Source organism: Balaenoptera physalus, assembly GCF_965194825.1.
Source record: "Balaenoptera physalus genome assembly, chromosome: 3".
NCBI classification, from domain to species: domain Eukaryota; kingdom Metazoa; phylum Chordata; class Mammalia; order Artiodactyla; family Balaenopteridae; genus Balaenoptera; species Balaenoptera physalus.
The window spans coordinates 72,763,827-72,780,922 of NC_138890.1; the positions used below are offsets into that span (position 1 = coordinate 72,763,827).

Here is a 17,096-nt window from a genome sequence, read left to right on the forward strand (position 1 = left end):
ACCCAGGAATCAAGCATTGGTTTTCTTATTTCACAGTTCACTTTTCTTTCCCCTATATCATTGCAACCCAAGAACTTAAATCAGTTTTTCGGAAGTGAATACTTGGGAGGAAAGACGTATGGGTGAGTTGGAAGTAGTAGAGAGGAGGTGAGAAGCAGTTAAAAAGCATATTGTCTCTGTTAAAAGAATTTACAAACTGACAAAATACAGCGTTGGCAGGGCATTTTAACCAATGAGTATTTATTAAAAGCTAGGGGTGCACCAGGCACAATTCTTGTCCAGTAGGCTAACAAATACAAATGATGTAACCAATTCACTTATTAGCTTATCTGATTAAACAAAATACATTTCATAGAAATGATTATAAAATGCATCATAAACAGAATATCTTTTATATTACAGATATTAGGGTACCTAAATAATTATTAATAAAAACCAGCCAACCCATATGGTAAATAGAAGTTAGCAAAACCACTAGTTAAATATTTTAGTCAGCAAAAGAGAAAAGCATGCTATCATCATGCTGAGATGGGTTTCAGCATTAATTACAGACATCCTATTTCAAAACACACAGTCCACCTACAATCTTAAAAATGCAGTGTTTTTCATCCTGCATCAAATCACTATCATACTTTTTGGTTTAAAGATTAGTTTTGGTTTCAAAGTAAGTTAATTTAGTACTTCAGTCTCATGTCTCACAAATTCTTGACCTGGGGTGGGTGAGAATCAGTCCTATTAGTTATTAGAGGAACAAAACATAAAATGAGATAGTTTAATCCACTTTGCCCGATATTCTTGCCAATACTCAACTGAGAAGTTAAGATATACAAGTGACTTAAACCAGAACATAACAGCAGAAGGGAAAAAACCAAAAACTAAAATGTTATTTGTTTGAAGCAAGTCTGTCCATTAGGGCTTTTTTGTTTCTTTTTGTCTTTTGGGAGAGTCATGGCAAATTCTTTAAAGGATCCTATCGAGTTTGTTGGCACACCATATATCCCTTAGTTTGAAGGTTGGTTAAGAGGGGTATACAGGAGAGAAAAGGCAGGTGGGTAGGACTGAAAAGGCATGGAGTGGAGGAATATGTCAGTATCGCTGACACAGTCACGATAACCCACTGAACCACAATCGTCCAAGTCCGCCAGGCCCTTCCTGAGACCTCCAGAGATAGATCTGTTTTCTTCAGACAGCAGCCCTTAAAACTTCCTCAGAGAGTCAAGGTCAAATTTTATTGCACAGGAACCAAAATTATTCCCCTTCCCCCCTTTCCTGAGCTGGAGACCTCCAAGGGCAAGCATGGCTGGGGCTGCCCATCTGCTCACTCCTCTGGCCAGCAGGGAGCGCTCCACCAGAGTGCCTGGGGAGCACCTACTTCAAGGGAAGTGTGAGGTATTGCATTGGTCCAAGCTTCTGGCTGGTCAGTCACCATTCTCAAGTAGCTTTTGTAAGTTGTTTTGTATCTTGAAATAAGAGAAAAGCTCCTGTTATTACATAGAATGGAGTATATTAAGGGCATATTTGCTATGGTCTATATAATGCTTGAGCTTAATCTATTTATTCTATCTTGAATAAAAAGCTACACATGGGTTAAATTTAGATCAGGCAAATAAATGCATGACTGTGGCATAGAATTCTGTTTGACAAACCACTTTAAAATGAAAAAAGATGATAGGCTAAAAATGAAAGGGTGGCACAAAGATGAAAATGTCCGTAGAGACTAAGAGAAACAGAACAAAAGCCCTGGCAACACCAGGTGTGACCCAAATGCATTCAGAGACAATGGGAAACCGGGCTTGACAAAGCCCATGTGATGGTCTGAATCGGACAAACACCACAAATAATGTTTAACACTCCTATTAGGTATAACGTTTCCCACGGACCCTGCCTATCTGTGGATCTTAAGACCACAGTATAGTGTTGGGCATTGAAAATGTGCTTGGTAAATGTTTGTTGGGTAAACGAACTTTAAAGAATTCAGAGCAAGGAATTTTCAAGAATCAATACTGTGAGGGAGTAGGGAACCCTGTGGAACAAAAGAAAGAGAACATAGTCTTCTTTTGGAAGAACATTCTGTGATGTCCTAGAGGCATACACAGGATAAGTGGAGAGGAAGAGATCTAATCAGTATGTGCCAGGAACATCGTGTGTGCTCACCTTGACCACACACCACCACAAACAGAGGCAGGTTTTATACACGAAGCTAAGGGCCAGAGACGTTACGTAACAAGACCAGTCACACAGTAAGTGGCAGAGTAGGGAAGAGAACAGACATCTGACTCCAAAGTTCATGCTCTTTCTTCTGCACTGCTCCACCATTAATGCCATTCCCAGTACTAAGAAAATAAGTATTTACTTCTTTACCTGTAAAAGGCATTGCCTTCATCCCCCAAATTCCTACTTCATATCTTCCCTACCTTCCCACAGGACCAAAGATGAATGGAAAAGCAGGAGTGGGAAGGTAGAGAAACAAATGAAATTAAAGACTGATATCCAAAATATTTGAAACACCTACAAAGACAAAAACCCCAAAAGTAAAACAAAGGAGATAAATGGGCAATTTACAGAAGGAATATCACAGAAGGAAATCCATATGGCCAATAGATATATGAAAAGATGCTCAACCGCAGTAGTAATTAGGAAAATGCAAATACAAACCATAATGAGATTGGACTTCATACTCTTAGACTAGGAGGTAGGAGGGGGTCAGAATGGCCTAAGATGGTGCCCATCTTAGAGAAATTGAGGAGACGTTTGAAGCTAGACTAATTAGTTGACAGAGTCCTGTGTAATCTATCAGTGGCAAGTGAAAAGGATGACTGAAAGGGCAGTGATGCCATGAACAGAAATGGGGAAGTTACAAGTGGGCAGATCAGGAGGCTGAGACATGACCAGTCCCTGCAGGAGAGTAGAAGGAAGTTGCTGGTACTTAGTAGAAAGAGCTGAGACCTGGCTCTGACTTTCCCACAGCACACAGCTGCTGTCCCCTGACCATGCGCTGCTGCGTTACTGCCAGCTTCCCTTTGGGGGGTGGAGGCTTGGGGGTGCAGACCTAGCAACAGCACATGGGTGTGGCCTGGTGACTATTTTTATACTAAGATGCCTATGAGCAATGTGTGCAACTTATGACTTTTTACAACTTCAACACACGCATTGACCCTAAATCCCCTCTTCCCTGCTTCTGCTTTGGGACACAGGTTTCTGCTGGTACTACAGGCCTCCTAGCCAAGTAGCTGGGCTCTGCACAAGACATGGCCAGCTGTCTGCCTGTTGTGGACGAGCTCTCCTGTTTTCCTGTCCCTCATTACAGAAAGTGGTGTTCCAGCCAGGCCCGGCAGGGGAGTGGGAAGAAATGCACAGGAGGGCGGCAGGGTTCCGTGTGCGTCCAGTCCAAAGAACACCATTGTGTGCCAGAGTGAACGAGAGAGAAAATTACCACCCCATTCTCTAGGTCAGCATGGAAGCCAAACATTTCTAAGCATTTCATCAAAAAATTTTATCTTCAGTTCTTAGCAACTGACATTTTAGAAGGGAAAACAGTTCTGGTTGCTATCCCATACCTTCTCTAGCTTGATTGTGGATTTAAAAGAGAAAATTTCCAAGCTTGCCCACCGATACAATGACTCAGTGGGAATTATCTGTCATGCCTCGGTTTAGAACAGAAGTATGCAGACTCCTTTGCTCTCCATACTTCAGTGGTTAAATGCTAGATACCATTTAGTATTGCAAGACAAGCATAATTTGACTCATTTGTATTTCATGTTTCTTCCCAAGTGAGCATAACTGCACTATTGTGGAAAGCCACCAAATACTTGGCATTTGTGGCAGCAATTCGAATTGAACAACTCACTCTAAACCTTTCCTTTAAGGATAAGGGTCAAAACAAAGCATGAGACAGGGACAGACATGCTGAAAGGAGAAATAAGAAATGTTAACTAGGTTTGGGCTTCCCTGGTGGTGCAGTGGTTGAGAATCCGCCTGCCAAAGCAGGGGACACGGGCTCGAGCCCTGGTCTGGGAAGATCCCACATGCCGCGGAGCAACTAAGCCCGTGAGCCACAACTACTGAGCCTGCGCCTCTAGAGCCTGTGCTCCGCAACAAGAGAGGCCACGATAGTGAGAGGACCGTGCACCGTGATGAAGAGTGGCCCCCACTTGCCGCAACTAGAGAAAGCCCTAGCACAGAAACGAAGACCCAACACAGCCATCCATAAATAAATAAATAAATAAATAAATAAATAAATAAATAAATAAATAAATAAATAGATAGATAGATAGATAGATAGATAGATAGATAGATAGATAGATAGATAGATAGATAGATAGATAGATAGAAAGAAAGAAATGTTAGCTAGGTTTAACTCTGGGGATATTTCTGGGTGCCTACCTTCTCCTGTTCACCTCCCTATTCAGTGGCCTTATCCCCCAGGCCTAAGGTTGGATTCTGAGGAGCAGTAAAAGCAGAGGGCTTCGAAGCACAACTTTGGAGTCAGACCTGGTTCAAATTCCAGTTCTGCCAACTTTCTGGGTGTGTCTCCTGGAGCAAGTTCACTTGAAACTTGGCTTCTTTTGTCAGGTGGGAACAATGGCATGTATCATAGAGAGACTGAATGCAATTATTTTCTGTATGGCGACAACCAGCCTGGGTGGAGCTGGGGGCTGCCCTCTCTGCTTGGGGGCACTCCCTACCGTGCCCCTCCCTGAGCCCTGCGTCAGCCGACACTTACCATTGGGCCCTATGGCACAGAGAATGATTTCTAACCAAGTGGGAAAACCGCAAGGTCAACCAACAAGGAAGATGAGGTTGGAACGTATTTCTCAGTGGAAAATCCCCTGGCTGCGTATGGTCATTTAGGTGGCCTGTTGCACAGCCATGCGTGTGTAAGCCCTGCCCTGTGGCAGTGGACAGGCACTACTGCGACGCCCCCAACCCAGGAAAGAGACCTGTCACCTTTTCTAGTCTCATTATGTTGGCTGTAAGCTCTCGGCACAGAACCTCCACATTTAACTGTACGTGCGACCCCGGGCTGGATGGTGCTGTCTGTCTGTAAGAACACAGAGAAGAATTACTGTGGGCAGGGATGGTAAAGAAAGAAGTGGAATGAACACATTTTAAATTTATCTGACCAGAAAACTAGGTTATAATAGAAGACAGTGTGCATTTACCTTGTTCACAAGGTAAGGCCCTGCGGTAATCCTCAACTTCAGACTAGATGTTTAGGGGACTAAGTCTTCAAAGCTTAGCTGGAAATCTCTTAAGCTATTTTTGTTTAAGTGGCTACGTTGTGCCTCAGCTTCCAAACACAAATCAGACAATTATTCTCAAGCACGCAGTTTCTTAGACTACTTTTACTAACTCCCGATACCCTCTCTCTGCCCACAACTGCACGCATTTGCAAGGCTTACTGCTCTTCTCAGTCATGTATGTACTGTTTTATAGGAGAAGCAACCATCTACACTAGAACTTTCATAATGTTTAGGAATGTCTTTAATCAAATTTCTGTTGATGTGTGACTTTTGCAGTTCCTTCTTTGAGACCTGCCATACAAACATAATTGCCCTTGTCTAGTAATATAACCGATGTATTCACTATTTACCACTTGACTGTTAAAGGCATGGGCTCTTACTCTGAGGTCCACTGGGGTCCTATACCAGCTAAAACTGTAGGAAATTTAGAGAGGTGTGTACATTTTCCCAGAGGGCTGCTCTAAAACCATTGATTAGATTTTCATGTTAAGGCTAAGAACCATGGTCTGTATCTCCTTTCTATTTCTTGGTTGTAATTTAATTTTAGATGTGAAGTTTTTAGATGGCATTGACTGGTCTAATTTATTTTACATAGGATCCATTTTTGAGACATAGGTACTTGGTAAGTTATCGATGATTATCTAAACATTAAGAAAGCAATCAGATGTTTTTCACTGAGTAGTACTGAAACAGTTTTTTCTTTGTCCTTGATCCATAGTATCAAAATCTTAGATCCCAAAAAGGAAACTGAATCTGAATCTTCTGATTTCTAAATGAGGTATCTGAGACCCAGAGTACTGATCTATCCACACGAAATTCTGACAATCCAGACCTTCCCGTCATGGGTATTCCCTGACCTCATATAATACGTGATCTTTGTGATTTTCCCTTTAAATGGTTGTTTTTCAAATTGTATCTCCTCCTGGATTGATTATTTAAATAGTAGAATAAGTATTCCATTTGCCTTCCATTAGTGGAATTTCCCCCTCATCATCATCGTTAATTAAATGATAACAGGACATGAGGTACATTTTCCTAATAAAATCAACCCCTTATATGATAGTGAACTAATAGCTTGCAATAATGTAGAGCTACCTGCTAGCTCTAAGTGTATTATTAACATTTTGAACAACACGTGAGAGAGTAAGCGCAGGGTATGAGTTTATCCCAAACCATTCATTAGACTTCTTATTACTGGTTCAAATGTATATTTATGGTTCAGAAATAATCTGTGTACCAGCATTGCATAAGCCATAGAACAAGACTTTTAGGTGACTGTTAAGACTGTAAAGAAAGGCCTTAGAATTGTATAGCATAATAGTTATCAAAGTGTAGACCCTAGGCCAGCACCAGAAATTTGGAGAACGGGCCCTGCAATCTGTTTTACCAAGCCATCCAGATGATTCTGATACACACTGAAAATATCCTGACTCACTTCTCCGCTGTTCCTTATAAACAACCACTGGTGACTAGGTTTTTGTAGTCATATAGACCTGAAACCTGATTCTGTTAAAATTATTTCTCTGAGTCTCAGTTTCTTCATCTGTAAAATGGGAATAATAGCTATCTTATAAGGTTATGGTGAAGATATGAGAGGAAACTGTATCTGTGTGTGAGAGATCTACTGTAATAGATCTCTAGCACACAGTACTCACTCTGTAAAGAAATATCTCTACTTTTAAAACTTCAGGTAAAAGTATGCTTTAAACATGGGATACTTTATTTTACTTTTTAGAGAATGTGTCAAAATCCTCATGTAAATGGATTTAAAGGAAAGACCACTATGCCAATAGATTTAATTAGGTTAGGCATGTTAAAAATACTGCGGTAGAAAATCTTCACAGACACATTCAACTAATTACTAGTCACATGGATCTTTATAGTGGTCAAGAGTTTTGTAAATAAGTGAGTTCATACAAAGAGTTATACATGATGAAATGTGCTGAGTTACTTGAATTGCTTCTTTTCTATGAATGTCTTGACTCATTGCCATTGTACGAAGATAAACTTGACTATTTTAATAAATGGGCCAAGGTCACAACTGAGTCTTAGGATAAGAGAACAAGATAATGTAAAATTAGGCTTGTTTCTTGCCTTATCACTGGCGACACTGTAGCAACTCAAGAACATGAAGAGTCAGGTCATTTATTTCTAGGACCCTCCTACTCATTACTTTCCATATCTACACTTAACAAAATGTCTCATACAGAATGTATCCTCAATTAATGCTTGCTAAGAAGGAGGCCAAGCTCAGGTCAAACATTATACTAATGTGAACAGCAAGCGGAAGACAGCGCTGGAGGGAATTGTCTTACTCAGTCTGATGGGTGTCCAGGATGGAGGTTAGTGACCCCAGCCGCTCCTCCAGAGAATTAATTCTGTATCTCATGTAGAAGGTCGAGATGATTAGTGCACAGACACTGGAAAGGGATAAAAGAGAAATTCCCAATAGGTTAGTGGCCAGGACCTGACTGATGTTCATAAAACAGTAACCACAGAGGCAACACTGTACATTTGAGGCAAGGTATTTTCCAAAATAACTTGGCTACAGAGACTTCAGAAGTCTTTTTTCAACAGACTGATGCTTGCACCAAACTTTAGAACTAGAAGGATATTGAAAATTCTCTATTTCCTCAATTTACAAATAATGGCATTTCAGTAGTCTCACTCAAGGCCAGCCAACGTAGATTCCTGAGCTGGTGCTTCTCCTCCCACCAGGTACTGTTGAAGGCCCTGGCCAGCGAGTGTCCAGTCTGTGACTCACATTCTCTGCTTTATCTGGAAACCAAACTGCAGATCCTCCTTGGTTCTGAGGAACAGCCTAGAACTGGGTCAGGTTATTTTCAGAAGAACAACTGGCTAGAAGCTACAGGCTAGTTACAGGCTAGAAGCTGAGAGGGAACTTTAAAAAGTCAATGCCTAAGTTTTCAATAAAGGGGATGACATTTTCAAGTTGTTTGGGCCTCTATCCAGAGGACACGGGATAGATGGAAAAATAAACAACATGAACAAAGATGCTTCATAATTCAGGAAGCAATTTCCTAACTAAGAGTATCTACTCAGAACTTAGTCTTCTGCTGGATTTGGCATATTTTGCTTTTCCTTTCTTCCTTCTCACTATTTATTTAAATAAAAAGGGGATGAATATGAAAAGGTGACCTGAGTTTAAGAAAAAAGGTGTTGAAGTAGGAGACAAAAATGCCCCCCTAAAAGATTTGGGTCATATTAGAGGCAACTGAGATTCACAATGGCTCTTGGTAACGTGATGACATTATTCCTGTAGTGAAATGAATCATTAAGTCATTCATAATAAATACCCTTACTTACACAATTGCGTAGAATATAAGAATATGGTGGAGAGTCGGACATTTCTGAGACTTTACTCTGGGTATGATTCCAATGGTTTCTGACTGACCTGTTGGGTGGAAAACAAAAAGCTTCTGTTTTAAAATGATAATACATCTCCTTCGCGCAGCAGTATCGCTATAGGGAAGAAGTACTTGAGAGACAGAATTATTTCCAGGTAATAAAAATCAGAGGAAATACTAACCAAAGCCTTCGCTTCTCATTTTAACCAGTAGTTACAATTCCTTCCCACATCTTGCATTCAATACATATCTATTGAGAGCCTTCTCTGTGCCAAGCATTGCGATGGAGTGACTGGTGAACAATACAGACCCCGTCCTTGATCTCCTACCAGTACAACTGGTAAGCAGTTATTATCATAATCAGTAAGTAATAATAAAATAATGTGAGTTTTACTGGTAATTTTTGAATCGCAATCTCAAAGTATTCAGAATAATGAAAGGTCTTCCATGAAGGCTGTTCACCTTTGTATGCCCCACAGTAAAGCATGGAACTGGGTATGGTTTGTTGAGTGAATAAATGAATTAACATGCCAAGACGTACAGCAGGAAGGGAGGGGGAGGGAATAGCAAAGGCAGTCATAAAGTGAAACATGAGGGCCCTTTAAAAGTTACAGGCAGATGCCCACCCCTGCCCCCCAAATAATCCATTCCTTACCATGCCCAGGGAGACTCTTGGCTTTTCCTTCAGGCACTCTGTTCACAAGGGCATCTACCCGAGTTGGTTTTGCTTCTCCCTTGGAGACATTCAGAACTGTCTGGGATTCTGTCACATGGAAATCTACCAAGATGAAACGGGGCTGGGTAAGCTTTCTCCCCAGTGCGTTTAAACACATAGGATCAACCACAAAGCAAATCAATCCCTTAATATGCATAATGGCCAAAGAATATAAATGGATCTTCTTACAAGCTGGTTGAGTGGTTTGGGGATGAAATCCAATGTTCAAGCAAATAAGAAATAAAATGATATAAGGGCAGTCTGTCCTTATCCCACTGACTCATGGGGACGATTCAGCTATAATAATTAATAATATTACTAAAGAAGAGGTCAGAAAATATTGCATGTTTCTGTCTTTCAACCACTCCAATATTATGTCTATTTAAGAGACTTTTTTTTTTCTTTTTTGTCACACCATGTGGCTTGCGGGATCTTAGTTCCCCGACCAGGGATTGAACCTGGGCCCTCGGCAGTGAGAGCGTGAAGCCCTAACCATTGGACCGCCAGGGAGTTCCCAAAGAGACATTTGTTAAATGAGTATTACCACATAGGCAATTCCTTTTCCTTGAACTTTCAAACTACCCTTTGTTTAGAGACCCTTCCTAATTGTTAGCTCAGAAGGTGTGTTGTTTTTTGGTTGGATTTGGTTTTGGTTTTGGTTTTGGTTTTGGTTTTTGGTTAAGCTAAGGATGTTCTGTGGAGAATTAAATTTCAGTAAAGATACAAAATCTCCCAGACCTCGAGAGTTCTCAGATTCAGGAGTCTGGGATCCAGAACTGCTGTATCCTCCCATGTCTTGCCGTCTTTGCCGTACCACTCCGTCCAGATCTGAGAATTCATCGTTGAAATCCTGAAGGGAAATAATGAAATGAAGAGAGAGGCCCATTTTCCTTTATTCAACAGACAGGACTTTGTAACCTCCAGGCCTTTCACTTAGGCCTGACCTATAAAAAATGGAAAAGAAGGAAGGATTACCCCCGTACTACTGGGTTTCCTCAACAGATCACAGAGTATCTGGTTACTGATTTTTCTGGGCAGTTAGAATTCTGTTAACAAACAGTGGCCAACTCGTTTGAAACAACAAATGTCTAGGGAAAAAACTGGGATGCTGATGTTTGAAAAGCTTCTAGGGTAAAGCTAGAGAAGTCTCATTAGCATTTTGTAATGAGAAAAAGTGACCAACACAGACATATACATGACAAAAAAGTAGCTAGAAAGTTCTAGATGCATGTTCTAAATGCAGAGAAAGGTTTTCTCAAATTATGGTTTTAAAAAGGTATTGGAAATAGAAAAGGGAAAATGGCTTTAGCAAATTAGGCACTGAAAGGAAAGTTTTAGCTTTTTTCTTCCCTCGAACAAATCAAAACAGGGTCAGTAACAATACTTCTAAATGACAAAAGGGTGAGAGAGGAGTGAGGAGTCGGGGGTGGGGGGTGGGGTGGGGAAGCAGGCTGTTTTTACTGTGTATCCCACGTGTTCCCCAAAGTTCTTAGGAAATGAAGAGACAAGACGCGTCACTAAAATGTCTCGGTGAAGGTACAATTTGGCGAGCTTTTCACAATTTATTTAGCTGCCAAGTGAAGGAGAGGAGACATATCTTGTAAGCAAATTACCAGCCTTTCACCTTCAACTAGCTGCCTCTTGATCATTTCAATAGTCATTTCAATTTCATGCAAGAATTTATAGGGGAAGGAAAATTTTAAAATTCAAGTCTCCTCAATTTAATATTTAATTAATTGAACACCCACTACGGGTCAGGCAATATGCAAGGCTCCACACACATATGACTGCACCTGATCTTCACAGCCACGTCAGGAGCCTGGCATTTCACTGGATGAGGAAGCTGAGTCAGAGCAGTTAAAGAGCTTGCCCCATGCCATAGCTCAGCTGGGTGGAACCCAGATTTGAAACCATGTTTGAGGGATTCCAAATCATTAAGTGTTTCATTCTATTTTGTACTGTTTCTCACTATTTTTTAAGGTAGATTTTTTTTAAAAAATTGAGATAAAATTCACCAGTTTAAGTATACAATGTAGTGGTTTTGAGAATAATTACATTGTCGTACAACCATCACCACTGTCTTATTTCATAATACGTCCATCTCCCCCCAGAAGGAAACCCTTAACCCGTTAGCAGTCACTCCCAATCCCGTCCCTTGGCAACCACTAATGCATTTTCTGCCCATATGGATTTGTCTATTCTGGACATTTCATATACATGGAATCATACAACATGTGGCCTTTTGTGTCTGCCTTCTTCTACTTAGCATAATGTGTTCAAGGTTCGTCCATGTTGTATTATGTATCAGTAGTTCTTCATTTTTATGGTCAAATAATATTTCACTGTATGGATATATGACATTTTATTTATCCATTTATCAGCTGATGGCTATCAGGATTGCTTCCACATTTTGGCTATGATGTATAATGCAGCTATGAACATTCTGGTTTAAGTTTTTGTGTGAACACGTTTTCAATCCCTGTACTTTTTAACAGCTCTCAAAACAAAAAAAAGATTTGTAGGGCTTCCCTGGTGGCACAGTGGTTAGGAATCCACTTGCCAATGCGACAAGAGAAGCCACCGCAATGAGGAGCCCACGCACCGCAACGAAGAGTAGCCCCCACTCGCCGCAACTAGACAAGGCCTGTGCGCAGCGACGAAGACCAACGCAGCCAAAAATAAATAAATAAAGTTTAAAAAAAAAAAATGTAGATGTTGAAACCCTGGGCTCATACCGCTTCACTAAAGGTATTAAAACATTTAACGATTATCAATTTGGGAACAACCATTTGAACAACACGGCTAGGACTCTCTTGGGCTTGCATGATACCATCACAGGTACAAATCTTGTACAAATCGGGGGAGCTACTTCCCGTTCGAGATTTACTCTGTAGTCAGAAAGTCTAAGGGAATCAAAGAATCTCTACCTCTTGGGCATTACAGCTTTCTTCTTTTACAGTTATTTCTGGGTATCCCTCATCTTCTCTACTAAGCTGTAAAGACTTTGAAGGCAAGAACTAGTTTTGATTTTTCCTGGTGTCCTTATGGGTACACTAGCATGGTGCCTTGAACATAGAAGGCATTCAACGACTTGTGGGATGAATCATGCCCTACCTAAATAGACTGGTGAATCCCTCTAAAACAACACTGACAAACAGAGCAAGATTTGCTGAATACCTCCATGGACCAGTAACTGGCTAAAACAGTGCACTATCATGTTTCTTCTCTTCAGTTACCTGAAAAAGTTGATGACCTCCTATGGTCCCCTCTTCTTCAGGACAGAAATGCCCTGTTTCTTCAACTTTGCCTCCAGTACTGTGGCCCTAAGTTCCTCCCGCACCCTGGTCATGGTGTAAGGAGAAGTGTGATTGTGGGACCTACTCACTTTCTTTTGCATTTAGATAGTTATGTAGGCAACTCACCAGAGGCAGAGATGAAGGGCGGTCTGCCTGGAAACTGTTTTCAAGAGAAGATGGATTGGGACTGTTGCCAACACTTGTAGTCTGAAATTATCGAAACAAAATTACTTTTACAAAATGAAAAAACCAGATCAACTACAAAACCATAAGAAATACAGAAGAGAGACAGCAGTTGAGGCTCAGAGATGTTGTACTCACTTCTAAGTGTCCACACACAGATTTTAGTAGTTTGTAAGTTGAATCTCTGGAGAGTAAGGAGACAAATATGTACTGAAAAACAAAATAATAATTATTTAATTATTAACAGATACCGCTCGACTAGAAGTGAGAGTTCAGAGTTAAAATATTTATCTGTATATTTTTTCATTTTCAAACACCATAGACTATATTCTATACCGAGTCTATATTCTTATTCCGCTCAACCACACATTTGGTTTTTATTCCATTCCCGGAATAAAGTGAATATATTCTCCCACAATAGCAACAAAACTCTCAAACCCAACTTAAATAATACAGAAATGTAGAGCAAAATGAAAGCTCCGGTGCTCTGACATAGGTGCCCCAAACAAGCATGGATGGAAAAGACCTGGATAGTAAAGAAAGGCCAGTTGTATTCGCCAGGTCCTCTTTTAAGCCTCTCTCCCTCCCTTCCCCGTCCCCCTTTTAGAAGGTATTTAACAATTCCCAAGGGTCTGCTTTCTCTGCTCTGACCTAGATTTCCATTGAAAATGTCCCAGCCACTCTAAAAGGCTCATTCTTTTTCAAGCCACTTCCAGATTCTTTCTTGTACAAATATGGAGATTTTTCTGGTGAATGCTTATAAGTAAGATATGGGAAAGAAGTCAGAGCTAGACAAGTAATTTGGAGACAAATAACACAAGAAAAAATGATTTTACCATAAACCACACGTTGAGAAATAAAAAAGTTCACACTTTTTCCATCTATTTGAGCCATAGCATCTTTTCACACCCCCTTTCCAAAGTTTGTGATTACCCTCTCTTGCATTCCCATGAGAGAACCTGATATACTTTCCAAGCAAATACTGTATTCCAAAGTAGTTAACATTACGGGTTCTGGCATTAGACAGACCGGGTTGCAAATTCTGGCTCTGTTACCTACCAAGTGGGTGACACTGGGCAAACTCTTAGTTTCAGTTTTCTTAACAGCCCCCAACCCTTACAGTATGGTAGTGTGGAATAAACGTGTAAATATAAGGAAAGCATCTTGTGTACGCCTGGCAAGAAGTACCTGATGCTTGTTAGCCATTCGTATTAAAAAAAAAAAAAAAAAAAAATCTAGAAACAGATATTAACATATTTCCTAGCTCATCAGAATAGCCTCTTTTAATCTTTCCTTCTTTCTCCTTCCCCCTTTAAGTTATTCAGTATGATTAGAAATGAAATGTAGCTTTTATGCTTTCATAAAAATAGTAGGTAAAATATTAAAAAAGAATTTCAAGTGAAACATGAATAACCAAACCATTCTACTCTCTCTCTCCTGCCAAGGTGAAACACCCATCGCTCTCCATGCAAATATTTCAGGTTGCCCATGTCTAGGATAGCCCAAGTCAATGACAGCTCCAGAACTTCTGTATTGAAGGGGGTAGTTAAGGCAACCTGGAGGCAAAGAGGGCCTAGGAACTGGTCCTCAAGCTGAACTTGAATAGCAAGCCCGTTTTATGTCTTTAGGTTGGCTCTGGGGAGGCATCAATGGAGGTTATGGGGAGGCTGGCCAACCCCACCCCAGGGACTCCTCATATCGCCCTGCCACACCCTGTGAATAAGGTGGTGGAGATGGTGGCGTTTTAAATAATAATAAAGAAATGAAATATACCCCTGTAGCCTGACCTGACCTAATAGATGTTAGGGAAAAGGAAGTTGGGAAAGAATTTTACTTTTTTGACTTTGGTCAAGTAAGTATAATGAAGTCAGCAGGAAATTCAAAATTGGCAACTATTACATTAGAATAAATCACCTTGTCAGGGGAAACAACACTACACAAATGTCTAAAGGCTGTGATTTCAAAAATTAGTCTTACAGAGTAACTCCTGATTCATGGTATTATGGTTCAGGGTCTTGGTCCTCCGCAAGAAGCCCCTAAGGCAATGAAACCCAGAGTAGGACAAAGCAAGGTGCCCGCACCTGCTGCGTACTCACCCTGTCTGTGACAGTCGCTATAATCAGGGCATTTGGCACCAGAAGGGCAGTTTTGGTTTTCTTTATCAGGGTTACCGAGAAAGCCGGAATAGAGATCTGAAACAGAATCACTGAGTTAACATGGGTTCAGGCTTCACAAAGCAGCACTCCACATCTTCATGTTAAAGGAAAAAGAAAAAATGATAAAACCAGCAGCAAGCTCTCCAGCCTCCGTGAAGAAAAGTGAATTTTAGAAGAGTGTCACCGAGATCTCAATGTGGTATTTACAAAGCTGGAGGGTAAATCTGGACCATCAAGTCTACAGAAGGGTTTGGTGGGAAACCTGGGACATGCGAATAGAATGCAAAATGTACAGCCATTTTAAAGGTAATCCCAAGGCTCTAAAGAAGTTACCTGCTTGTGGTCATCTACTTTGAGCTCATCTCCACACACCCTGCTCTTTTCTGTCCTTAAGGAAAAAGGCTGAAAAGCACTGGTATAGTAGACCCATTTTTGAACAGGAAGTCTGGGGCCTGAATTCTCAATTCTATTACTATCCACATGACTTATTCAACCTTGTAAGCTATCCTTTCTTGGCCTTGGTTTCCCGACTTATAAAATAGAGACAGTCTTACCTATTTCCCAGGATTTTCTGTGGATTAAATGAGATAATAGATGGAAAATGCCTAGCACTCAATAAAAATGTCATTCATTTCTTCATCTGTCTCATAAAAAAGAGGATGGGTGAAATACAAGCACTCTTAAGTTCTTTTCTGGCTCAAACAATAAAGAATAACAACAATGACAATTACAGCAGCTACCATTATCAATACCTATTTACCAGATGACAATTTCATTTAAGTATGACAGTCCTATAATGTAGACATTCTAAGAGATAAGGATGTTTGTTTAGAGAGGTATATGACTTTCTCAAGGTCATAAATAAGTTACAAAGATAGAATTTGAACCAATCTGATCCAAAATAGGGGTTCTTTTTCATACAAGGTACTGCAAGAATGTACCAGATGCTGCGAAGAATAGTAGATGTTCCTGATATTTTTATGTTACAGCCCTTCAACCAGGTTTGATCTCAAAGGAAAATGGATCACATCACTTTGATCCCTGAAAAGAGAGTCACCCCCACTCCTGGTAAAAAGAAAAGGGCCTGAATCCCTCCACAGGTGCACACACTCAACATGAACATACATTTTGTAAAAATGCTTCACATATTCTGAAAGAGATCAACAAGGTTAGTGGGGAAGAGGAGGGGCTTATGTTAGTACTGCCAGCTTGAAGGACCAAAACTAAGCTTTCAATTTTCTTATATTTTAATTTAGAACGTTTGCGTTCATATTTAGGTTTATGAGATGGAGTTGTTCTACTGCCCCTCCAAGTTCCTGATGGGAAGACTATGAAGAATGAGGGGCTAATCTAAATTAGACACTAAAGAAAAAAAACTATTTTGCCAAAAACTCTACCCACAAAACTTTTGAAGTTGGGGAGATAATTCAGAAGTGATAAATTGGGATTACTTTGGGAAAAAGAATTTAAGATCTTCCAAGATAGATGATGATATAAAAATGAGTCTAATTTCGTTTCTCAGCAGCAACACAAACACACAGTGATAAGGGGCTATAAATTTGGATTTTTGCAGAATGTAAGGCATGGAACACCCTTAAGAAGGAGTTTCACTCAATTGCTTCATGAGTATAAGTGACTAGATAACATCTGAGAAATAAAGCATGAATCACTTCTCTGTTTGAGCCTAGATGCAATGTGCATATACATGCCTTTAATTTTACTAGCATCTAAAAATACACACAGGCTGAGGAAAAGCTTCTGATTAAGGTTACACTTTAGGGTGCTTAGAAAATTCCCCTTCCTAGAGCAGATTGCTTGCTTGCTTTTAGTTCACATTGGATCATGTTGGACCAAGGTCCGTTGGCAGTGAGCAAATTCTGCTGCAGAGCTGAAGCCCACATCTCCTTGATACCATCCTCAGTGGGTAAGGAATGTGCAAGTCACTATCATGGTTCTTATCTTCCCACCCCCTCTTGTCTCTTAGACTAGATACAGCACATGCAAAAGCAATCCCACATGTCCTTGTCTTTAAAAAACCAGGTCACCCCTTTTAGCTTTTTTTGGTCAGTTCTTTCTTAGGTAGAGATAGGATTTTGAAACCATTGCTAGAATCATATTAGCTTGAAATCACTTAC

General features: G+C 40.4%; 1 protein-coding gene across 1 annotated transcript in view; it reads right to left on the minus strand.

Annotated features, from left to right (window-relative positions):
* Positions 1-212: 212 nt before the first annotated feature.
* Positions 213-17,096, minus strand: part of GRAMD2B (GRAM domain containing 2B) — a 105,305-nt gene continuing 88,421 nt past the window's right edge. Inside the window, 9 exon segments of the mRNA XM_082457875.1 lie at positions 213-1,460; positions 4,948-5,041; positions 7,559-7,663; positions 8,571-8,658; positions 9,267-9,389; positions 10,065-10,176; positions 12,749-12,829; positions 12,944-13,015; positions 14,902-14,997. Of these exon segments, the coding sequence (XP_082314001.1) occupies positions 1,419-1,460; positions 4,948-5,041; positions 7,559-7,663; positions 8,571-8,658; positions 9,267-9,389; positions 10,065-10,176; positions 12,749-12,829; positions 12,944-13,015; positions 14,902-14,997 (813 nt within the window). The 3' untranslated portion in view covers positions 213-1,418.